General features: G+C 35.4%; 1 protein-coding gene across 1 annotated transcript in view; it reads right to left on the bottom strand.

The window, feature by feature from the left end:
• ADGRB3 (adhesion G protein-coupled receptor B3) overlaps positions 1-25,918 on the bottom strand; it is a gene marked incomplete at its 3' end in the record, with an annotated part of 439,964 nt that overhangs the window by 173,635 nt on the left and 240,411 nt on the right. The window contains exons 13-15 of the mRNA XM_084203695.1: positions 9,880-10,026; positions 9,076-9,151; positions 3,638-3,740 (exon numbers count right to left, since the gene is read on the bottom strand). Of these exons, the coding sequence (XP_084059821.1) occupies positions 3,638-3,740; positions 9,076-9,151; positions 9,880-10,026 (326 nt within the window). The remainder of the gene's footprint in view (positions 1-3,637; positions 3,741-9,075; positions 9,152-9,879; positions 10,027-25,918) is intronic.

Below are 25,918 nucleotides of genomic sequence, written 5' to 3'. Positions count from 1 at the left end.
GGATATCTCAACAATGGGCATATGTGTGTGAGCGTGTATGTGTATGTATCTCTGTCTGGCATGTAAAACTGAACTTTTGAGATGTGATTGGCAACTTTGACAGTGATCCAGCACCGTGCCAACTGTGTTTTGTAGCCAGGGTTTTCAGTCACGTTGAAAGCTTCCTGTCCTATGCTACTGCTGGCCCATTATTCCAGTGGCCCTGGAGTAAACTTCTGTGCTGTCAGAAGGTGAGAGCTCATATTCTCTCTAGAGCAAATAGGATTCTGTTTGAGTTATGCATTTTTTTTAAATATTGCTTTGGTGTCCCTTTAATCAAACTACTGGAAAAATGTGGCCACTATTCCTCTACGTGTTCACAGTTTATAAGACCTAGTATCACATTCTCTAAATCACAAATCACAGAATATTCTGAACTGAAAGGCGTCCACAAGGATTATCATGTCCAACTCTTAAGTAAATGGCCATAGGGGATTGAACCCACAGCCTTGGTGGTATTTGTTATTAGCACAATGCTCTAAGCATCTGAGCAATGATGCATTGCAAGCCACATTCCACTCTGGTCAGCTCTCTGTTATATTTGTATTTGTCTACAAATCCAAATACCATGCAATATATTTCAAACAGCACATGGAGTTGTGGTTTGCACTTCCTCCAAAAGATAATCCTCCACTTTTGTTAATAAACCAGATTAAAAAATTAAGAAATTATTATAAATTTTTAATAAATTATTTTAACCCTGATTTTAATGAGCCATATTAACTCTTTTTGAATAATCCATTTGCCCATCTTTTTTCATAATATCTTATCAACTTAATTTACTCAGTAGATAAGTAGGTGGAAGAACAAATGTGTGGATATACTTCTATGTACTAGTAGGCATGCTCTACAAAATGCTTAAAATATCATCATTAAATCAATTTGCAAACAAACTGTTATGAATAAAATGAACAGCATTTGTAAGAACAAAGGTTTGGAAAGAACAAATATAACACTGAGACATTAAGAAATATCAGATGAAAGAACATATTTTATTTTCTCTTTAATACTTTATCTATTTAACTGACATAATGTTTAATCTGTGAGCCAATCATATATAATGTTCCAATATTAAAGATATTTTAACAATGGTTTTATCTTGCTGTATGTACATAAAGCTCGTTCTATGGAAATATATTATAATAGAATAAATCCTTACTTTCAGCTGAGAAAATTACAGAAAAGAATTAGAGTCTGTCTAAAGGAATACTCAAATTTACAAATTATTATTTCTGTGCATCTACAGCCTTATTTCTTCATTTTTATGGAAAAAGTTCCATTATGAAGGCTAAGTCTTGAAGACAAATTACAAAATGTTTAAAGATATTAAAATTATATAACAGATTTTGTATTCACAGATTTTCTGGAGCAATATATTGTCATTGTATCTGCCAATGCAACTTGTATATTCAGATGGATTGAGATCCTACATAAATATAGCATGTATGAAAATTTGATCCAAGCACTTGATGCTTCTCTGGATTATATTATAAGACAAAAACTGAACCAAAAAAAGAGAAATTATTTGATGTGTATTGGACAATTTGTTATCATTTTGCTTTGTCAAGACACGAGCTCATACAATATTAATTAATATTCTGTTACTGAAAGATTGCCAAAGCAAAGTAACAATCAGTATCTCTAATCTGATCTTTTGTAACAATGAAGTTTAATTTCCAAGTTTTTCAAACTTTGCAAAAACTTGCTCTGGAAATTAATCAAAGGGACTGATAAAAAAAGAGATGAAAAAGAAAGTGCTCTCTAAGAATTTTGTAGAATTTCACCTTCTGGGTTAGCAGGTCAACCTTTTATTAGTCTATTCTTGCCTGTGTTGTGCTTGTTTTATTAGCTTGTGTTTGGTCTAGAAATACTTTCAATGCTGATACATTGCTTACAAGTATTATTTTCTTATATAATTTTAAAACTTCTTTTCTTGCATGTGACCAAATTAATGAGAATTTTTTTCTTACCTGCTACCCCTCATGCCACCTTACCTGTTACTTTTGCAAGTAGTGTTCAGCTTCAAAATATAAATGTCATATTCTGCAATTTGTGCAATACCCCCTCAATCATTGTTAAAATAATTGATTATAAAATCTACGTTGAAAATTACCATAAATTCTTCTTAATAATGATTATAGTAAAATAAAAACAAGTAGTCTGTTTCAAAGGTGATTGATTTTTTCCCTATGTATTGGATTAATTTCTGTTTACTTTAGCAAATATTTTGTAATATCATTAGCAAAATATCTGACAGAAACAAAAGTTATGTTAAAGTTATGTTTCTCCTAATATAGAAAATGTAATTTAGGTTTGAAAGAAAATAAAACAAAACAGAAAATGGTATCTACATGTCCTAAACCATCTTATAAATAAATTGAAACAGAGGACCATAAAACCTCAAATTGACACAATTCTTCATCAATACACTTTTAATGTTGTTGAAAGGTAATGAGTCAGCTCAGCTTATGTTCTTCTGTTCCTTTTTCTCTGCCAAACTGTCATTAAGATGTTCTTTGCATTGGTATTTTTCTGGGAACTGAATGACCATTGATGGCAAAATATTTTTTCCTAACCTTGGCTAAAATGTTCATGAAAAATCTAGAGTTCAAAAAGTTTTCTTCATACTTTTGACCAGACTCACTACTTCAATTTTGCTACTGAATGAAATATTTGGATTATCTCTAGGTGAATTGTATCTATATGACCACTTGAGTAACTGGTTTGAAATAAAAAATTACAGCTTTAAAGATTTTTGTATACCCATACTATTTTCAAAAGCTTGATTAACTGCCTCTTCTAACTGAATCTTTATGACTTTATTCAAAGCTAACTTTAGCTCTTAACAACATAAACAGAGAGAGTTTATATGTTGTGCCTTCACATATATTATCCCCATGCTTGCTATTTAACATTATTTTCCCAGTATTGTATATGACAAAAATTTTCCACAAAAGATGTATTCCATTCTCCCTGCGAGCACTGGGAGACTGCTAAAACCAGAAAGAAATAAAATCTTCATATTTTCATATATTTGGAAATAAAGTCCTTTTTTTTTCACATTTATAACCTTTTTCATGTGAGATTAAAGTCTGAAAAGTATAGAATTTAAATCATTGCACAAAAAATCTCAGGCATTTATGAGGACTGTAAGCTAAATTGGAACCCAAGCATTTTTTCAGTATGCTACAATGGGTTAAGTAAAAACTGGCTTCTGTAAACTAATGAAAGAAAGGAAAAAAGGGCGTGAAGAACTATTGTAGCTCTGTGACCTATACAAGGAGCAAAAGGTTAAGTAGGCAGTACAATAATACATTTTCAATTGTAACCATGAATGCATTTAATGGAAACTATTCACTAGAAATTGCTATTTAACAAAAACCCTCAACATTCACAAAACAGCAATTAATTTTGTTTTGTTTATATGGACATATGAAACAACTACACATTCCTTTCAAAGATGGTTACGCTGTTCCTGGGCCTAAATTTTAGAAGTTAAACTGCTTTTTATTACCTGATATTTAAAACAACACCACTTTTCTCTCATGTGATCTGGCAAATACTCTTGTAAAAGCATATCAACTATCCTTGTACTTACATTAGACAGGTGGGCCAGTTCTATCTCCAGGAAAGAATCTGTAGTTTTAGGCTCAGGTCGTATAGTAACAACAATGATTTTTGAATTAACAACTGTAAAATTCCTGCAAGAAAATGCAAAAAATTGGAAAATTTAAGTCTTCAAAAGGTTAAATGAGACTTCTAATACTACATCTTAAGATTTCATCAGGTATTTTCTGTGACTTTAGTTGACAGATATTAAGGAAGAATATACTTTGTTGAAAGTGGCGAAAACACTTATTTCCAACTCTACTCAACACGCTGAAGACTGAAAAGCACCAATGATAGAGAACTGCAACTCCTTAAATTACTATTTATTAATTAGAAGAATGCATTGATGACACAAACATTCTATGCATGTTTGAGTGTATCTCATCTACTTCTTTCAACACAGACCTACTAGATATGTTTTATAAAAGACAGTCATTTTTCTTCCCAAGTGCTGTGCTGGGGTTTTTTCTGACTGTTAACAGTAGGATTGTGAAGATGGATGAGTGGAATGGGAGAATGTACAGTTCTGTTGATTCTGTGCTCATGAAAAAAACATACCTTTTTCCAATTCTAAAAAAATTGTATTTGGTATATGAGTGGGCAACTTCATCAGCTAAATACTGTTCAGAATTTAAACCACAATTGTGCCCTGACTGAAATCATGCCAAAATAAATGAATTTTTTCTCATATGCAAGATTAGATTTGGTCTTACGTTATTGTACCAGGTGATGCAGAATAATAACTTTCTGTCAATTTTTCTAATCCATCATCAATTTAATTTTTCATGTAAACTGTGGATTGCTATGTATCATAGCAACCTGTCCAGGACAGACCTAGTAATGCGAAGGTTATGCTAATGCAGCCATAAGACATATTGACACGTTCATGTCTGAGACCCTTGCTTCTTATGACCCCATCAGGTCTAGAATGACCATCAGTTATCAGCCTGACTGTTTCTGGTGATCATTATGGCATCTACTTCGTGTGTAATGCTGCTTTCCACACCTCACAGAAATGTTATCAAAGGATGTTATCACAGGATGTTGTTGAAGAAGAAACAAAACAGTTTAGATGTAATTATAATAGACAGTATAAATATTCGTTTGCTTCTGTTGTTGTTTAATTGCTTATTTTCTCTAGGGAGTTTGTATTTAGGAGAGAATTCCATTTTGCTGGATCATTGAAACAGGAATTGCCATGGCTACCGTAATAGAAACTTAGCTCAGCAGGCATTTCATTCAGCACAAGGGATGAAATTGTACTTCTGGGGCAAGGTATGAGTTCTAGTCCAATTTTACTCAGCCAAATCACATAATGTAAATATAATGGAACTGATATTCTATTTTACTTAATTCCTATTTCTTCACTTTGGTTAAACTTTAAATCTCACACACTATTGACAAAAATGTATCTATCAGGTTAAAATTTAAAGTTTAGCTAATATCCACAGCATTCTGTTGATTTACAGTAGCTGAGTATCTGTAATTTTTAAAACAGAATTAACATCCCCCAAACCCAATAAAACTCCAAATAAATACAAAACTTGATTTCTCATGACAAGAGAAAATTCAGAGATTATGTCAATTTTGGAAATTCATGCAAACTATTGTAAATACTGCTACTTCAGTACTCTTTTACAGTCAGTCTTTGTGATTGAAAACATTTTCCTTGGTCTATCTCATTTTGGTACAGTTCTAACAGTTCTGGGGCGAGATCTGAAGGCACATCTAAGTACCTAGTTTGTAACATCAGTACAGTCATTCTACCTGTCTCATTAAAACTCTACCAATCCCCTTACATTCTCAAGCAAACTGTTTCAAAAGAAAATAAATATATCTGCCTATATCACTGTGAAATGAGAACTGCATCCCTCATCGCTGTCCTGTCTGGGCTGAATGCTTACTTGCATATTTCATATTTAACTCCTTGGACAGTCCCTGGTAGAATACAATCTGTCAAGTATATTCTAAAGTATAGTCTAAACCCACATACCATATTAAGATGCCTCTAAATTAAAGCTCAAACCTTTGTAGCCAAAAAAATTTCAAAATTTTGAAAAAAATCTCAAAACCACTGGTGCAGTGCCATTACTCACTCTGCTGAAGATATTTTTTGTTAACAGCCTAGTTTTGAGAACACTTATCCAGGAATTTAAGTAATCAGCTTTTACAAAATGTCCTTGGACATTTTAGTTTCAGTTCCTCTTATGTTGCGAATGACGTGGAATTGGAATGATCCATCTCACCCTTCTTGCATTATATTACAGCTTTTTTATAGTGGAGAGTGATTTCACCATTAGCTCCTTCTCCTTCATCAAAAATAATTTAAAATTCAACTTTAATGAGAAATTAAGTTTTACAGGACGGTGCTCAGCTGACTGTCCAGAAAGATGCTCATCAGGGTTAAGTTTTGAAATAAATTATTCAAAAACAATCTATTAAATTTCTTGGAAACTATGGCTGAATAAGTCCTTGAAGATTCAAGATAGCAAAGTGATGGAGTAACAGCTCAAGAAATGAGCTTTTTTAGCAGAGCTAGAGTCCTAGAGCTTTTTTCTGATGTAAGTTAATAATGATATTAATAAAAGAGTTATTTGATTAAGCTGTTTTCCTATCAGGGTATAAACATTTTGAGCATATTCTTTTATATAAGGGAAATCATATTGATCCTATGCAGTATGAAATTCATGTCTTCTCTTTTTAGAATGAATCTGTTACTTAAGAAAAATGAACTTATGAATAAGGCATGTTGTTACCCCAAGACAGCATGATCGAAGTTATAGATCAATGTGTAAAAGTTGTATGCATTACAGAAAAATAATGGATGCTAAATCTGTAATGTGATGCAGTAAAAGCCTGTCTGAGGTACATCCTTCGTCTAACAAAGCTGACCCAAAGAAATTTAAGGCCCTTTTTGTTTGTACAGCCCCTGAAGTTCTGGGTTAGAAACAACATTTCAAATGGGGGCAAGGAACATTTCAGTGAAGAAAATCTTAGTAGGAAATTTATGGTGGCTGTTTTCGTGATGGAAAAAAAAACCCGCTTGATACAGCAAAATCATTGATTCTTTATGTGTTCTTATTTCTTACAGGAAAAGTTAAAAACTATCTTACATTATGGCAATATGCAATGTATTCCTTCAGAGTGCTCAAGAGAGAAATTATAGATAATATTTTTTAGATGAGTATTGTACTGAGAATCAATTTTCTGTGAACCTAACAATAACATAAATGTGCTCAGGGGTGCAAGAGCTATGGAAATAACACTCAGTCTAGAGTTCTGAAAATATTCAATATTTCAATATCTGCTATGAAAAAATCCGTAAGACATTACAAGAACAGCGCAATGCAGCAACATATATTAGAAAATAGACTCAGATGTAGTTTATTTACTTGTACATGGAAAAAAATCCCATTCTTCTATTTTTATAAGGAAGAACCTTTTCTTTTTGTTTCCCTAAACTCTCATTTAAATACTCATGGCAAAATTCTCTGACTGCACATGTACCAGTAGGATTAAACACAAGTCCAAAAACTTCTATATTAATGCAGTAGCAAGTTCCCATCTCACATTGTGTTTAGTAATTTCCAGTAGACTCTATGCTAGTGAAACCAAGAAAAATCAAACACAAATGGTAAAATGCAGCTAATTTTGGATTTTGTGAAATATATTGTATAAGCTGCTCCAGATAATGAAATCCTCATTTTACTCACAGAACACCTGTGATGTAGCAGATTGGAATTCTGTGGTTAGGTACTTTGGAAGACTTTCCCTAAAGATATACTGAGATTTTTAAATTTGTTTGCTTGCTTGTTTTTAAAAAGCAGTTCCTTGTGATGATGCAGAAGTTTTCATACCTCTGAGTAATAAAATTAAGGAATGTATTGGAATGCATGTCATCTTTATTCTACTGGAAACTATAACCAAATATTTTCTTTATTCCCACCCTAACTCCTGTAAATCCAGGAACTGAAATCACATGGGAACTGGTAAAGCTTTCTAGATATCTAACTGCAGCTGGTAGAAAACACCTTTACTATTAGGGTATCTGGTGTAAATGACGTGGCCTTCAAACTCAATCATGAGATCATTTTACTTATTTCACCTTGGTTTACTTTTTTTACATCTTTATTCTCATCCTTTCTGTATAGTTAACTGTCATTTTACATAGAAAATCATTACATAAGATACTTATCCAGAACGCTTTTTTTAATTCCTGTGTTGTGCACTTCCAGGCATCATATTAAAAAAAAAATGATGTTATGTTCCTTTGCATCTTATGTTGTTAGCTCCACAGACAACAGTAATGCAGTGAAGCATTTCATTGTGTTCAGCACTAAAATGGTTATTATGATAATATTTATTTCAGTTAAGCAAGATTAGTACAAAGAATAGCTGATATAAACCTGGGTCAGAGGATTGTGCTCTACCACAGAGACATTTTTGTCCCTAAATTACCACTCCTCATTGCACAGCACATTGAAACTTTGCTAGGAAGTAGTTTTTAAATTTTCTTAGGAATTAGCCTTTTTTTTTGTTGTTTTCAGATAGATTATGGCAAAAACCTCTTGGTTTTCCATTTTTTGTTTCAAATCCTGACATCTTGGCTATGTAGAACAGGGAAAAGTGATCTGGTGGCTTCCTTATTACTGTCTTTTCTAATAATTGCAAACTCATTAGCATATATTTTGACACAATCTGCATGTGCTTCTTGTGCTGTAAAAGTGCATTAAAAGACCAGGATCATATAAAATAATATAACTATTGAATTATCATGTCTGGTAATTAGAAAAGAGGAGGTGAAATATTTATTTCCAAATTGTCTTTTGGCAAGTACAGAAAGGAAACAGTGAAACAAGAGGCCTTCCTATATCTTTTTGCATGTGTATGGCCCACAAAACTGATACACTCCAGCTGTTCAGCACATGCACACCTTGTTTCTAAAACAGATCTTCTCTATAACACTGCTGTCCATTCTGAATACAATGTGCACTGAAAAAATATTTGGAAAACTACTGCTAGAGGCTTCTGTAGAAGTAGAGCAGACAACTTTAGTATATCAAGTTATGATGTCATGACAAGACCATTTCTACTAACTGGACTAACCGTAGATGGAAGCACAAGTGTCCTGAGCATTAATGTACATCACTGCATATACTTCTGATCAAACATTTCTCTAATTAAGTTTGATATAGATTACATAAAATACAAGTTAAGGCAATTTGATGAAAAGGCTACTTCTATCATACAAGTAGCTAAGCATGAACCAAAGATTAATACATGCATAAACATTATAAATATAATGAAAAAAAATATCCAGCAGTACTAATATGCAAAAAGCCTTGACTGCCTGCTTTTATTCTGACCTATAGTATATTTATTATCCTGAAATAGTTCAATTCATATTGTATTTATGAAATTTCTTACCTCAAAGTGGGCAAGATGAGTTCTAAATTTTTGTATAGCACTGCTCCGAGTACAAATACAGTTGATTCATCTAATTCTGAAAATAATAAGGAAAAACATTTTAATACTCTCTTTCCCAAGCTTTCATTAGCATAAAAACCTCTGAATATCATTTATCTTTGCAATAAAAATTTTATTTTAAATAAACCATCATAATTTTGAATTATCTCCTAGAAGTCTGTCATAAAAATGTAGCACTGTCAGGAACATATCAAAAGATTTAATCCATCAAAAATCACATTTTCAAAAAATCCATCATTGTATGCTGACATCCATTCTAGTTCATTTACATTTATAATTTAACATTCTCAAAGAATGTCTGTAAATTCTCTAATGTCAGTGATCTGCACTGCAATGATATTTATAAATTGTACCTGAAGTTAGGCTAATTTGTCTGCTGAGCTTCCTTTGGTAAGAGTTATGTTGGAATGACTGTCTGCTGGAACATAGCAGCTTCAGGGGATTCAGAAGAGCTGCACTTCAGCTCACCTCATATCAAGCAGATTAAATCTCATGCCCAATAACTAAGTAAATCATTGTTTCTTTGGTGTAGAAAATAATGTCTAAGATTTATGCAGCACTTTTTGTTCAAGGTGCTGAAATTAAGCCCATTCATTTCTCTCTAGGATATACTTATGAGTACTCTATTTCTTTTGAAGAGGAATAAAAGAACCACTCCCATATTATACAGTGATCCTATGAGACAGAGTCACAGTTGCCTTGCTAAAGCTAATAGAAAATTCACATGCTGATATGCTTTTTTACCTGTTGACATAGGAGTGAAGATATTTTTTGGGATGACAACCCTGTCTTCTGAGTTTCGTGCCCAATCAACCATTCCTTTTCTTCCTTTCATTGGGAAATTGATGTCAGTTAAAACAGATGCAGCAGGAAGCTTCTGAATGCTAGCCACTAGTAAGAGAAATCATGAAATCAAATAAATTTAAAATTATGTTTCATATGGTAAAGCATCATAGAGTGACAACAGTACAGCAATAATGAAACTTTTAATGACACATTTCAAGTAAAGCAGGAATTCATAGGACATTAACTGGCTCAGAAAGCATAATCTTCTGTTTATTATGCAGTTCTACTATGGATTAATTGTGTGGTATTGATTGTAGCATTTTTCAGTCAGATTCTGATTAAATTTCTTAACCGGGATTATTGAATGTACCAGCTTATACCCTGAAATTCACACATAAGGACATTGTTGTATCTTCAGAGCAAATTCTAAAATGCTCAAATGTGACAATAGAAGGATGCTTAAAATTGCTTTGGGAAACAGAACTTCTAGATACAGGCTAATGAAGCAATATAAGAACTTTTATCCTCTATACAGGCACAATTTCAAGATAGATCCATTAGGGAGATTAACATATTAAAAGACCTTGCTTTCATACAAAGTGAAGTAAAGCAGTCTAGCACCTAATTTTTTTTTCTTGAAAGAATAATCTCCATTCTGAACTCTTATTATATTTTTTCCACCTGAAAACCGACAATACACAAACAACATCATTGTTAGGTCTATAACAGATATATCAAGAAAGAAGAAATAGGTGTCAAGTCTAATAATAGTCACTTTGGAATTTGGTTTACTCATTCTGTTTTTTCCCCTGTTTTCTAACTCCTGGAAATCAGTTTCAGCTTTGCTGTGAAATCTAAGTACAACTCCATGGCAACAGTCAGTGTCTAGTAAGACTCAAACTACTTTAAAGGAATTGACAGGGCTGCAAATGTTTACACACAGTCAAGAGATGACAAACACCACACTTGGAGCCTGGCTCCATTCTTAATGTAAGCCACATTGATAGCCATTTCCTGTGCAATGCCCTTCCTAATCAATTTATGCAGAGGCTAATGTAGGTGGAAGAGTTTGGATATCAGGACTATACTTTGATCTGCTTAATGATTTCACTGCAAGGACTCTGCAAGGGGGTTAAACATAAATACAGCAGGGAACAGCTGTAAAAACAAGCAGAACAGCAAAATTAAAGTGAAAAACCATTAGATGTCTCATCAGAACTTTTTATTTGAAAGAAAACTGTAATTCAAATCCAAGGGTAAAATTACAAAGTTAACAATATTAACTCTACAAATATATTCCTTAATAACTGACTTTTATTTTCAAATTAGACTGGTTATGTATACAGAATCACATTATGTGGTTGTACTTCAGGTTGTTTCAAACTTTCTATTATAAAACTATCAGGGCTTTATAATGTCAGTTACAATCCCCTCCAGGCTGCAATTGCCAAATCCATTCCCAGAACTAGGGGGATGCTTAGTCTTGAGAATTTTCAGGTGGTATGTGGAGGGAATAGAGTTCAGGTGTTTCAGAATTACTGGGGCATAAAATGGATTGCGTGCTTTCACATGCAATCAGTGGTTATACAGAATATATTAACATTGTAAAAATGGATTTTTTCCAATAGTTCTTAAAATTTAAAAATAATTTTATTTTCCCCATAAATAAAATTAAACTAAGAGTTATTTAATTTTCAAAATGAAATACAGCCTGTATAAGACAATATTGGGCTGTTTTTTTATTTGCACAATATTTATCGGTGCTTCTACCTATCTAGCTATCTATCTAATTAGATAGTAGAGCCTTAATATTTCATCCCCCTTTTGGATGACAGTTCCCTTTATTGAAATAGGAAATCAATGTTATTCAATGGAATCCACTCTGCAAAACAGAAAACCACTTTAGGATTGGATAAATGGTGAGAGTCTAGGATAGTACTTTCTGTACTCCGTCTCTCTCTGTATTTTAAGTAGGGCCATTTGTCATGGCACCTAAACAATACCCAGAACCAAAAATTCCGAAATATTTGTTATTGTTTAGGTGATTAATAACAAAAGCAAAGCATAAAACCTAATACTTTGACTTACAGCTTACATAGAAAAAATATAAATATATGTGTTTATTGGGCAGTGTTAGGTTTACAGCTGGACTCAATGATCTTGAAGTTCTTTTCCAACATAAATGATTCTATGATCCTATGTATTCCCATTCATGGTTCAGAAAAGTTTTTTTACTTACAATCAAATGAAAGTTTTGCTTATCAAGCCTGATCTCCTTTTTATGACAAGGTAACCTACCTAGCTGATCAAGGGAAGCCAGTAGATGTGATCTTGGATTTCAGTCAAGCTTTTGATACAGAATATCCAGCATTCGGCTGGATAAACACATCATGTGATGGGTAAGCAACTGGCTCACAGGTCAGGCACAAAGGGTGATGGTGACCTGTCACTAGAGGGTTCCACAGGGCTCCATTCTCAGCTCTTTTCTCGTCAACAACTTCAGAAATTACTTGGCGGCAGGACTGGAAGAGGTACTAAGCAAGTTCACAGATGCTAAGAAACTGTTAGGAGCTGTTGAAGCTCTCTCAAAGGCAGGGAGACCTCCCCTGCAGAGAGACCCTAGAAGAGGGCTGGGCAATCACCAGCCATCTAAAGTTCAACATGGGAAAGTGCTGGATTCGACATGTAGGATGAGGCAAACCCTGGATTTCCATACAGACTGGGAATGAGATGCTGGAAAGCAGCGCCATGGAAAGATACCTAGGCATCCTGGGTGATGGAAAGTGGAATATGAGTCAGCAGTGCATATTTCACATCCTTCAAAGTCTGCCTCTTACAGATCCACACAGATTATGAAGTCCTTTTTCTAGATATTTTGCCAAATGATTCTGTGAGGATGTGCCTAATGTGGCTCTGATGCTCCAAGGTGTAAGATATTTAATGGATTTCACTAGAGGCAACTAGTTCAGATCTATCAACACCACCAGGTGGATACATGAAATAGTCCCAGCTCTTCAGTATGACTTTATACTATTTTATATTTTAGGAAAGCTAATATTCTTATTAAATGCTAGTCTATGACTAGTTTCAATGAAACTCTGGCTCATTTCCATCATGAAATGAGGCTCTCTACCTCAGTTTTAATCTGCAGCATAAAATAATTACTTATTATGAACCGAAAGTCAACAAGGCTTTTAGATGAGAATGTATATAATTCATGTGCTGGGTCATTTGTATGTCAGAAACTCAAATGCAAGGTTCTTATACACAGATAGTAAGATGTCATGCACTTCACATGTTATTGCATTATTTTTATATTAGGTTTGTATTAGAAAACAATGCTTCAAATTCTGGAACTCAAATGATTCAGTTCTGCAACTGCCATGCAAGGACTATGTCTTCTCATTTGAAAAAAGTAAAGGCTTCTCACAGGTTTGGTTTTTTTTATTATGATTATTTTAAATTACCATACCAAATCATCATGTCCTAAATTCATGAGATGGAACACTTGGCAAACAAGGATACCTTTAGGCACTGTGGTATGAGTATTTTTGCTTGTTTATACAAACACACAAACTGTATACCACTGGAAAAATAGTCAAAGAGAATATTAATAAGAATAAAAAATGTAAAGTGGGGGAAAAAAAAGAAGAAACAGAAAAAAAAAAAGACATCTAAAATTAAAATTACCTAAGCAGAAGCTGAGGGAAACCTTTATGTGTCATGTTAAACTAAACTCTTCCAATATGGAAAATTCTTTTTTATTTATTTGTGTCACATCAATTTCTGCGAGCCATGTTTGCTGTTTTGGGCACCACAATATAGAAAAGACATTAAGCTATTAGAGAGTGCCCAAAGGAGGGTGAGGAGGATGGTGAAGAGTCAAAAGGGGATGCTGTATAAGGAACGGCTGAGGTAACTTGGTCTGTTCTGCCTGGAGGAGACTCATGGGAGACCTCATTGTGGTTTTCAACATCCTCATGAAGGGAAGGATTGAAGTTGCATCAGGGGAGGTTTAGGTTGAATTTCACAAAAGGTTTTTACCCAGAGGGTGGCTGGGCACTGAACAGGCTTCCCAGGGAAGTGGTCACAACCCCAAGCCTGACAGAGTTCAAGAAGCACTTGGACAAAGCTCTCAGGCTTATGGTGTGATTCTTGGGGTTTTCCTGCACAGGGCCAGGAGTTGGACTCAATGATGGGTCTGTTCCAACTCAGCATATTCTATAATTGTATCATTATGTGATTTAGTACAGGTGCTCACTGTGCACATCTGCAGTGCAAGCTGCAGGCTGACTTCTGGGAGAAGGAATCCTGAGACAGGAGGCTTCTTTCAGTATTTTTTTATACTTTGGTATAAACTACAAGAAAGTACTTCAATTACACATAAGTATACATACATACATACTTGATGATTCCGTAGTAATTATTGATTCAGAAGAATCCATGTAAATAGTCTAGTCTAATCAATTTAGTTATGCTTTGAATTGTAATCCATTGATTCTTAATATCCTTTACAAATATTTCTTTTCCCTTTATTTCATTTTCATGTTGCAGTTGCAGACAATCTGTTTGATACTGCTTTACTGAAAATTTCAGAGTTGCTAACTACTAACTGATCATACTAAAACCAATACAAAATATTGTTGCAACTGATTAATGCCAAGCTGATAGGAATAGACAATTTTCTATCACTATTAAAATGACCTGGATACACACAATAATACGTGAATGATATTTAAGTAGATTATTTGGCATAGCACAAAAGTGGTTAATTAATGTGTAAAGAAACCGTGGAGAGAAAAAAAAAATGTAGTTCCTGTATGAGTAGCTTTTTTAGACCCTGGCCTAGAAACGAAAAGCTGAAATGTATTGCCCTGATCCCTATAACCCTGAGTGAGTTATTAGCTGCCCAATTCAACTTCTAGTAGCTCTCTGATTGATCTGGGCTGCTAAACAACAACAAAAAATCCCCAGCCAAGTAAGTGTCATGAATAGTTTTCTCCTTCTCTTCAGTATTCACCCATTAGCCTCCTGTATTCAACAAAAACTAGTAAAATTTCTGAACTAGACCCTTGAATAATATTAATCAATTTGAACAAAAAATCAGATTCACCAAAAGGCATGACAGAAAAACAACTGGATGTTTTCTTGTGCACTAAATGCAACTTCGGCACTCACAACAGAGACTCAGGTTTTAAAATTACAACATGCACAGGACATCTACCCCAAGCGTTACACCATGAGCCTGAGAGCATTGTCCAAATGTTTGTTGAACTCTGCTCTGCTAGGCTTGGTGCTGTGATGCTTTTTCCAGTGCCCAACCACACTCTGAGTGAAGAACATTTTTCCTAATATCCAACCTAAACCCCACCAACACAGCTTTAGCCATTTCCTTGATTCCTGACATTGGTCACCAGACAGAAGAGTGCAGTGCCTGCCCCACCTCTTCCCCTCACAGGGGAGGCTATAGACCTGTCCGACAGGTTGCTACAGATCTCTCCCCTTAGTTGCAATTCCAGTTCTGATCCTGCTTTCTTATAAGTGATAATCTGAGTGTGTTGTGCTTTTACAGCCCAGTAACCACGTTGGTCTCTAATTTTCAATAACCCTTGATACAGAATTTGATTGCATTTCAGTTACAGACAACAGAGAACGAGTATATTAGCAGTCTCATTTGCTATTTCTTATCCTATTCTGGCTTGCTCATTGATGGTATACTAGGTACATATTATTCAGCATTTAGTAAACTTGAGTTCATCACTTCACACATTTTGATTTTTGAAACAGACAATGTTTTACTGCCCTTCTGGAACAGCTCCTGCTAAATCTATTTCTGGGTAAAATAGTATTGATATTGCCATAGATGATTTTAACAAGAATAAGAAGAACAAAGAATTTTAACAAAGAATATGAAAGATTTTTGTGTTGAAATTCTGAACACTGAGCATTTCTGAAAAACATCTCTGTTAAGAAGACTCAGTTAGAAATATATATATTCTAGAATTATTCTTTTGACCCTAAATGTACAACCCTTGTTTTTTTAATAGAATAAAGAAGCTTATTGAAGTCAGCCCATGTTGGATGCATGGGGAACAAAGTCTCGCCTGGATCATCAACAAAGAGCAAAATGGACATATTGAAAAAGTGATACTTATAACAGACTTTCTCTATCCACTTAAATCCCATCATTTTAAAGAAAATTTGCAACAATCTCAAGTGTTGAAACCCCCCTTTAAAGGGGAGTCATTTGTGGATCTCCAGATTTGCTACAGAACTCTGCGTGTGAGCAGGCTTGACTAAAATCCTTTTCTCAGTTCAAAGATAAACTCACTTTTTACCACCTACAGGCTTATGTATAACAGAAGGACTGTGGTGGAGTGGCATCCTCTTACATGAACATGAGAAAAACACATGGCAATTTTCCTTCTGTAAATAATATTAATGAAATCTCCTCACAATGAACCAACATGAAACTATGCTCAGAAAAAGGCTCCTAAGAAAATATAACTTAGCAGATCATCTACTTCTCATTGCTATCCTTACAGCAGTGATAAATTCTGAAACTAGAGCATACTGCTCCACAGGCAGACAAGACAGGGATGTCCCTAGAAGCCTGCTGTACACTTGCATTCCTGAAGCTCATCAGACCAAAGCAGCTACTATCTCACTATTCAAGCTTTGGGTAGCCAGACACAGTACCAGTATAGGCAAAAGCAGAAATAGACACTTCATAGATATTTTCACTGATCAAGGATGAACTTTGCATGAATCCTTCCTTTGCTGTCAGACAAATTCTGCCTTAAACAGACTCACTGTCTGAAGGTTAAGAATAATGCTTTGGTTAATCAAGAAGCTACCTTAACAGTGATCTCTGAATATTACTCTTCTGTTTTCTATAGATAGTGCAGTGGGGAAAAGATTACCCATTACCCTAATATGATCAATATTATATATAGGACAACTTAGAAAGCAGCATGCTTTCAGGCAATGATCAGGATGCATTTAATAATAACTCAGATTTTTTCTGCTATTTACATAATTTTAAAAAATCATAGGCAGCAGGCAAGTGTTTTCTTTTCATTGTGTGCACTTTTGTTGCTCAGGACCAAATTCTGTATTTGAGGAAAAACTCAAGAATATACAAATTTCATAGACTCATGAAATATCACATATGCGTATGCAGTCTCACTAGTATTTTTGATTTCACATTCATTATGATAACTTTGTTTCAGGTATGGAAATAAAATTTTACAATCAAAAGTTCAAACAATAATTACACATCTAAAATTGTATGTATAGATAATAAACCTTTCTTTAAAATCATTATGAAAAATATTAAAGTTTATTCCCTTAGAAAGCTAATGGAAATAGCTATCACATCATAGAATTTCTATATGCTCCAGGTACTATTTCTGCATGTTCCTTGGGGCAGGGGGTGGGAGAAGTGGAATCTCAGCATTTTTGTACATTTTAATAATTTTTTACTATTTACTAATTAGTAATGCACCCTGTAAGTTTCATACATCTATTTGAAGCTAGCACATGTGGAATGTAAAGAGCAAAATCAACCTGCTAATCGGAATAACAAGTATGAAGAAAATAATTCTTGAGCTAATGAAAATGTAAACAGTTTTTTACGAGCAGATGGAAGAAAATGTATTCTCGCGATAAATTGAATACTTCCTGAAATATGTGATAATCTAGAAAAATGCTTTAAACATATGGTAGGAAGCTGTACTTCTTTAATTAGAAGACAACTCCACCTTCTGGGCATTACTTCGAAGATGAAGATATGAGCAGTCAACAGACCCAGAGCCACATCATATCAAAGGTACTCTGTTTCTGAAGGAGCTTTATTTGTTTCTCTTCCTCTTAGTATTACTGTGCATTCATACCACTAATATGGTCTCAGGCAGCCTCTCCTGCCTGGTCATAAAATACTTCTTAAGGAAAAGAAAGACTGCATAAAGCAAGACAGAAGATGGAGACGGATGCAGGAGATAGAAGGAACTGGCATTTAAGTGCATGAGTTTTAATTTACAGACATAAAGTGGAAAACCATGGGCAATACTGAGGGAGCAAGGTCACCTACAACACAATATTTGATTGACTGGGCAGGTAAGGTGTAAAAGCCAAATATTTTTCAGTCACTAAGGTGACTTGATAAAGTGTCTGTGCTGATGATTCTAGATGAAAAGAACAAAGAGAGTGAGATTGAAGGCAATGTTAAAGTAATAAGCTCAGAAGATGGAAATGATGATGAAGCAGAGAAGGGGAAAAAAAGAAAAGCTGAGACTGAGAGATCATTTACATGTTTATTTATCAAGCTTACTCATGGTTAGATATCCAATAAAAACCATTAAAGAAAGATGGGGAGAACTTGACAGGACAAGAGATCAGTAAGGAGGCAAGCAGGTATGAAATCCATTAGCAGAGAATTGATAAAAAATATATTTTATGAACATTACATTGCTTGGGGTGATGTAGAGCAGAGTAGAATGATTGCTTCCCAAAAGCAGTAAACTGAAGCAAAGACGAGATGGCTATACCTCTAGGGTAATGGCAACTAAACCTATCATTCAGAAATCTATAAAGATGTGAACTAAGTTTTTCAGGATATTGAAAGATGATGTAAGAAATAAATTCACAGGGATGGAGGCACAAAATTTGATGTAAAAAAGCCACACAGAGGGAAAAAATAAATAATGGGAATCAATATATGTTTTTAATCACAGGTTTTTGCAGGAAACTAAAACCAGACCTCTACTGTATTTCATTGTTGAACAGCTTTTTCATAATCACACAGAATGGCACTGTGAAGAACTTTTGGATAACACTATAACAAAATTAAAACTGAGAGAACTGTAAATTACTCTGGCATAGAAATACAGAGATTACTAGTATGAAAGCAGCTAGTGAATCCTGAACAGGAAAGATCGATTAAAAGCCATATCCTGCAGAACAGTGGATATGGAGGAAATGCTTGCAGCTGGCTCCTGATTTCACAGCAATCCATCACAAATGTTTAAGTTTCTCCATTTTTGTTTCCAGAAGCAAAAGACAGTGCTTTCTTTACACTTCAGTTCCATGAAGGTTGAGAAACTGGACAGATAGGATCCTCAAAAAGCTCAAGCCTTTAGGTATGTTTACTAACCAAATTAGTTCTCTCTTTAAATGCATCTGTAGTTGTTTTCTATTTTAAAACTTGGCCAAGTCAGAGAAAGACTTACTGGTCTAACATTGCTTGTTAGAGTACTGAGTTCATGTTTTGAGCACTTGAAGTAGAAAGATCTGCATGCAATTAGGTCCCCCTCTGAACATGGGGACCCCATCTGAAGGCATTACAAACCATATCTTTCTTACCTTGGATAAAAACATCCATTAGGATTCAAGGCTATTATCATCAAAACTTACCCAGGAGGAAAGGAAAACCAACTCCCTATTTGAATATTCATTTGATCACTGGCATAATATATAAATCAAGGGTTCAGAAGGAAGGCAGGTTTGTTTTAATTAATCCCAGATAACTGTGTGATGCCTCAAATTAGTGCTTTAGTAAATTCTTGGTAATTTAGGACACAGAATTTAGTCACAAGCTTAGCATTTTCTGGTCAGCATCAGACTAATTCTCAAGTGGATATCTACCATTCTGAGTTTAGCATTCAACATGATGCTCAAGCTGTCAGTACCAGTGCATCCCCTTTACGCACACACACACACACACACACACACACACACACAAACACGCTACAGTGAAAAGGCTGTGAGAAGCAGGGCCCCACAGCCCCTTCACTCAGGAGCTGCACTTAATCTGAATCTGCTGTGGCTGTGCACTGCTATGCATTTTGGTTTTCTTAACCTTGACCTGTGGATGCCATGTCAAGATTTAATGACCTTGGACCTACCTTATCACTATGGGCTATCCTGAGGACCACTGGACCAGATCCTGACCCTGATGCTTTGATTTGACTGCTTGGCTTGATGTTGGATCTGCCTCATTGTTATGGACTCATTGTCTGCTGATGTGAAATATTAGAATATTATTGGTCTGGCTACCATCACAGACCTTCTTTGCTCTTCTTGTTTGGATGCTGTGGGACCTCAACTTTGCCAGTGATGCCAGTGTGTACACCCTGCTGTCTCCTGTTTTCTCTCACAGAGCAGCCTATTCTTGCTTCTCCCTCAACACGGCACCTAATAAGCAAATGCTGGAACACAAAATGCCTTCTAGACAGGCTTGAGCAGAGTTGCACAGAAAATATGAAACAGAACTGACAGAAACAGAGATCTCCTCCTGTGTCTCAGTTTCATGTTAAGGCCATGATTTTAACCTACCTCACAGGAGTTCATAACTAGGTCTTTGTATTCTGGAGGCATGTCTAATTCGTCTTGAATATTCTCCATGGAGGACATAAACTGGATTAAGAATTGCTCAAGGGATTGTAAAAGGTTGTCCTGGGGCACTGTGAAATATAATTTTCAGGATAATGCACACATGCTTTATTTAGATTGTTTACATCATGCATGGCAGAACAAAACCCAGTACCTCACTGGGACATATAGATGCTATCCAATCTAAGTAGTAAGTAATACTAATTAGACTGAGTTTGATTTACTTGTTCACATTGTTGAATTCTAAATTAACTTTAATAACTTGGGAGAAATATCTCAGTGTTATTATGGTCATTTCAATAAAACAACTGCACAATGAGGAGATGCTTTAAAAAAAGACTAGAAAATTTGGCCTATAAAGAATGACAGAGCTTGGTTATTATGAGCTGTTATAACGCAATCACATGAATCACTATGGCATGTGGACCTTGTGCTCAGCTCTTGTTAACTAATTCTGGTCATCACATCTCCAGCATCCCCCGCTTTTTCCCTCCCACTCCCTCCAAATGAGAGGCTTTTCTTGTTTATCAAAGTTGTGGGAGGAGGAATCAAAAAAGATCCAAGCATCTAAGAAAGAAATGGAAACAAACAGTCAACTAGTCAGCTAAGTCAGATGTTGCACCATTACTGTTGCCTTTGTCAGAATTCAGGTGTCTTATATTTTCATTCATTTTGAGTGCAGTTGACAGAAAGAAAGAGATGCCTAATCAGGGCTGCTTGTGTTGCCTTCTCAGGGTTTTAAAAAAATCATCTGAATTTTGATGCACAGTGAGCTTAAACTGCATATAGGGGTACTGGATTAACCCTTACTTGTACTGATGAGTACATAAAACGCACATTATTACCGAGCGCAATGCCAAAATTAAACATAGAATATGGTCAAAACAATCAACTCAAGAGATTACATAGCATTATACCTGCAGCAGAGAGGCTTCTACATATTAGAAAAAGTATATTTGGATTCAGACCAAATTTTCAGATGCCCTTAGCGTGCCTTCAGTTTAGCTTTTACATGCATGCTTTTCAGTTTTGCTTTTACATGCATGCTTTTACATGCACTTGGGACAGTTAATGCGTAGAAATTACTGTGATTAAGAAAATGTCTCGGGTTTTCCTGAGGTGTGACAGATACAGTTATAAGGAGCCACCATTGTGCCTGGCTCCACAACACTTGCATTCCTAACACAAGCACCTGATGGGACTCTGTTCTCTCTTTGGCACTATATCCTACCTGCAACCTATTTTCTGTTACAGTTATTTCAATACAAATTTGGGGGTTATTGCTATTGTTCTTTCTTCAATTTCTTGTGCTGTTCATTGCAGTATGTTTGTGAAATATTTATTCAGAATGGGAGTTCCCCAAACTGGAACTATATTGCTTCAATGAACTATCCCTTATTTTCTGGAAATATTGCCTGTAGGTAGAAGCTCTGTAAAGTTAAAATGTGATTCTACATTGTGCAATATTCCAGAAAACACAATTATACCTACAAGCTAAAGTCAACAGGAAGAGTTTGTGCATGTTGTTGCATAAGAATCATGATGAATTTTTTAAATGCAATATCATGAACATGAAATATGGAAATAAGAAGGGATGGAATTTTTTTGTTTTCTCCTGATTAACAGTTTTTGTGACCCACCAATACAACAAAATGGCTACAACTAATTTCCTTTGCCTGAAAGTCCTCAAAAAGAGTGACTGAATTTATATGCCAGAGAAGCTATAAATTTAGTGAAAATATTTGCAAATTATTTTTAAAAAATAATCTGTACATTCAGTCTTGCAAAATTATTCAGTATCAAGTATTCTACACCTGAGTCCAGTTCTGCTATTACTGCCATACCTTACTTGGGGTAGCTGTAATTATCTCCACAGCTAGATCTAGGAGATAGCCAGAAAAAAACAAAAGACTTCTTGCCTTCCAAAAGTATTTGTATTATAATCTGTAATCAAGATGGCTTTCCTACTACAAATCATACCCCAGAAAACTGGACAATCAAAACGTGCGACTTATATATGATCCTTCTTGCCCACAATATCCCGATTATAGCATTGTTACCCAACAAACAGTATTTTACAGGATCCTGGAAAGAAAATTGCTTTTCTCCCTCCTTTAGTTATTTTTCTGTCTTTGCTCTTTGTTGTTTTTTCAGTGCTTTTGCTTTTATGGAATATTTTTTATGTACTAAATGGGTTTTCTGTCCCTAATCCCAAAACATCTAAATGGTGCTTTATTGGAAACTAAAATGACTGCACTCTGGTGGCAAACATTCATAACAAAATTTCCAAGCTGAACAAAAAACGAACAAAGTTAGGGGTCAGTGCAAGGATGCTCAGTTATTTGATAGTATTTCAAAACAGTCCCTTTTTCCAGAAGCACAGATGTGATCAGCATAATCTGGACCAATCTTGATGTAAATTGTGGCTATTAATGAAATCTTTATGATTTAAAAATCTGTGTTCTACAGTTACATTAAGTTTATTGCAAAGGGATATTTGCATTACAATGAACCATTTTCAAAAGGTGCTCAAAGTCAGCATTCAGTGCATGTGCTGAGACAACATACTGGTTCCAGTGCTTGGAGAAAGTAATGAATTGGACCCAGAATAATTTTTTCCCCAAAACTTACACAAACAGTCACATCTGCAAGAGGGGTCGCAAAGAGGATCCAGAGACCTATAGGCCTGTCACCTTGACCTCCTCATCAGGTAAGGTTTGGATTGAGCAGATCCTTTTGAGTGCCAACATGCGGCATGTGCTGGACTACAATAGGATCAGGCTGAACCAGAATGGGTTGAGGAAAGACAGGTTCTGCTTGACTGATCTGGTTACCTTCTATGACCAGGTCACTTGCTTAGTGGAGGAGAGAAAGGCTGGGGATGCTGCCTGCCTAGACTTTACTAAAGCCTTTGGCACAGTCTCTCTCAGCACTCTCCTAGAAAAGCTGGCAGCCCATGGCTGGGACAAGGACACTTTTCACTGGGTTAAGGAGTGTCTGGGTGGCCAGGCCCAGTGAGTGATGGTGAATGAAGTCCCATCCAGGCAGCAGCCAGTCACTAGTGGAGTTTCCCAGGGCTCAGCACTGGGGCGAGTCCTGTTTAATGTCTTTATCCATTATATGGGTGAGGGAATCGAGTACACCTTCAGCCAGCCTTTGCAGATGATACCAAGTTGGGTATGACTGCCAGAAGCTGGAGAGAAGGAAAGCTCTACAGAGGGATCTGGACAATCTGGAGTGATGGGCAGATTAAAATGGTATGAGGTTCAATAAAATGAAGTGCAAAGTTCTGTACTTGAGTCACAACAATCCCATGCAGTGCTACAGGCTGGGGGCAGAGTGGCTGCAAACCTGATCGGTGGAAAATGACCTTGGGGTCCTGGACAACAGTGGCTGAACATGAGCCAGGGTGTGCCCAGGTGGCCAAGAAGGCCAATGGCATCCTGGCCTGTGTCAGCAACAGTGTGGCCAGCAGGACCAGGGCAGTGATTGTGCCCCTGTACTGGGCACTGGTGGGGCTGCACCTTGAGAGTTGTGTCCAGTTCTGGGCCCCTCACTACAAGAAGGACACTGAGGCGCTGGAGTGAGTCCAGAGAAGGGCAATGGAGCTGGTGAAGGGTCTGGCGGACACTGCTTATGAGGAGTGGCTGAGGGAGCTGGGGGTGTTTAGCCTGGAGAACAGGAGGCTTGGGAGGGACTTATCACTCTACAACTGCCTGAAAGGAGGCTGCAGCCAGGTGAGGGTCATTATCATCTCTTAAATAACGAGAAGGACAAGAGGAGATAGCCTCAAGTTATGCCATGGGAGGTTTAGGTCAGATATTAGAAAAAAAAAATGAATTAAAGGTTTCTGAAGCACTGGAACATTCTGCCCAGGGAAATAGTGGAGTCCCCATCCCTGGAGTTATTTAAAGACGTGTAGATGTAGCATTTAGAGACTTAATTCAGTGGTAAACATGGTAATGTTATGTTAATGGCTGGACTCAATGATCTTACAGGTCTTTTCCAAAATCAACCTTTCTATGGTTCTATACATGTTAAAAATAGAGCTGATGAGAACTTAGTAGAAGAGACAAAAGAAGTAAAATTAATAAAGTTAAACAGCTCATTTAAGTACATTAATAGGAATAAACAAGTTTTATTATTCAACAGAGGTATAAAATATTGGGAATTATACACAAGATAGCATAAGAGCGGAATGGAAGGCTTCAAATAAAAATTTGCAAGTATGTTTTAACTAGCAAATCCTTAGGCTTTTTAATAATGATACACTACATTTAGGTTATCTTTATGGAATTTTTATATTATGCCTTTTTTCACTTTTAGGTCTTTCTGCAACAGATCAATTATACATGGGTGCAAATGATTAAACTGAGAACAAAGAAACCTCACTTGAATAGTAACTTGACTTTGTTTTCTTACATTCCTGGGAAAATCCTAGCCAACAACTACAGAATAATTTTCTTCTTTAGTCCAAATTTCAATATATTATAGAATGGATCTGAACGACAGAAAATTCTTCCCATTTATATACTTCTACTAAATGAAACTATTTCTACATGAAAGATTAAGACAACAATATAAACATTAAGTCCTAATGTTCTGTACCAGTAAGATGTTTAAATACTGAGAAGACTCAAAATAGTATTTTGGTAATTTAACAATTTCTAGCTTGTCAGACAGCCTGTGATTATTGTCTAACACAGCTGTGAGGTAATATAACTTTGTTTAAGATTTTTCAGTGGAAGGTCTAGCTATATTTCCATGAAGCACAAAATAAATGAAAAAATTTAAAAAAAAAAAAAAATCAAAAAAAAAAAAAAAGAAAAAAAAAAAGAAAATATTTAGGTTAAACAAATTCATTTCCTGACCAGGTATAGCTAGGAAAGACTATAAGCATTTCTAAAACCACTGACAGTGCAGATCAATGCTGAGTGACAGGTAAAAATTTGGATAAAGCAGCTAGTGGTATCAATAAAAATTGTATCAATAGGGAAAAAGCCATTGAAAATGTGCATGTGGCTCTCTAGACAGAGACTCTGTCAAACCATGTATTAAAAAGCTCATGAGTAAATATGCTGTTAAGAGAATTTAAAGAATAACAAAATTATGAACAGAAGAAATTATTCTAACAAATGCCTACAAGAAACAAGAATTACTGAATTCCTACACATTTACTTGCCTACTCATTTTCCCATCTTTGAAAGAAAATTCCTAAATGCATTCTTTAAGTACATCCAAAGAACCAACACATACAGTCAGCAAACTACATCTAATAACTTGTCAAATGAAATTACAAACAGTATATACATAAACACTTCAAACTCCTCTGAGCTTTGCTGTTGCATACCATTTCTAAGTAGAAGAAGTTGTCCCATATTTGAATGTCTTGCCCTGTTGACGTGCAGTCTCTATGACTTAGCTTTACAAGAGTTTTGTGTATGTATAATTTTAACTTCTGAAAATTATTTCGAAGTACAACCACAAATGTAAAATAGATGATGCAGTAAAAAATCACCAGCCATGTCTTCCAGCAGTGGAACTATTCATCCAAGAAACAGGTATAAGTTCAATTTGGCAATGCTAAATGACATTCATTTTGCAG

The sequence above is a fragment of the Fringilla coelebs genome (genome assembly GCF_963513975.1).
Source record: "Fringilla coelebs genome assembly, chromosome: 3".
NCBI classification, from domain to species: Eukaryota; Metazoa; Chordata; class Aves; order Passeriformes; family Fringillidae; genus Fringilla; species Fringilla coelebs.
The sequence above is the reverse complement of the archived record's forward strand: the minus strand, read 5'-3'. Positions and strand labels throughout refer to the sequence as shown.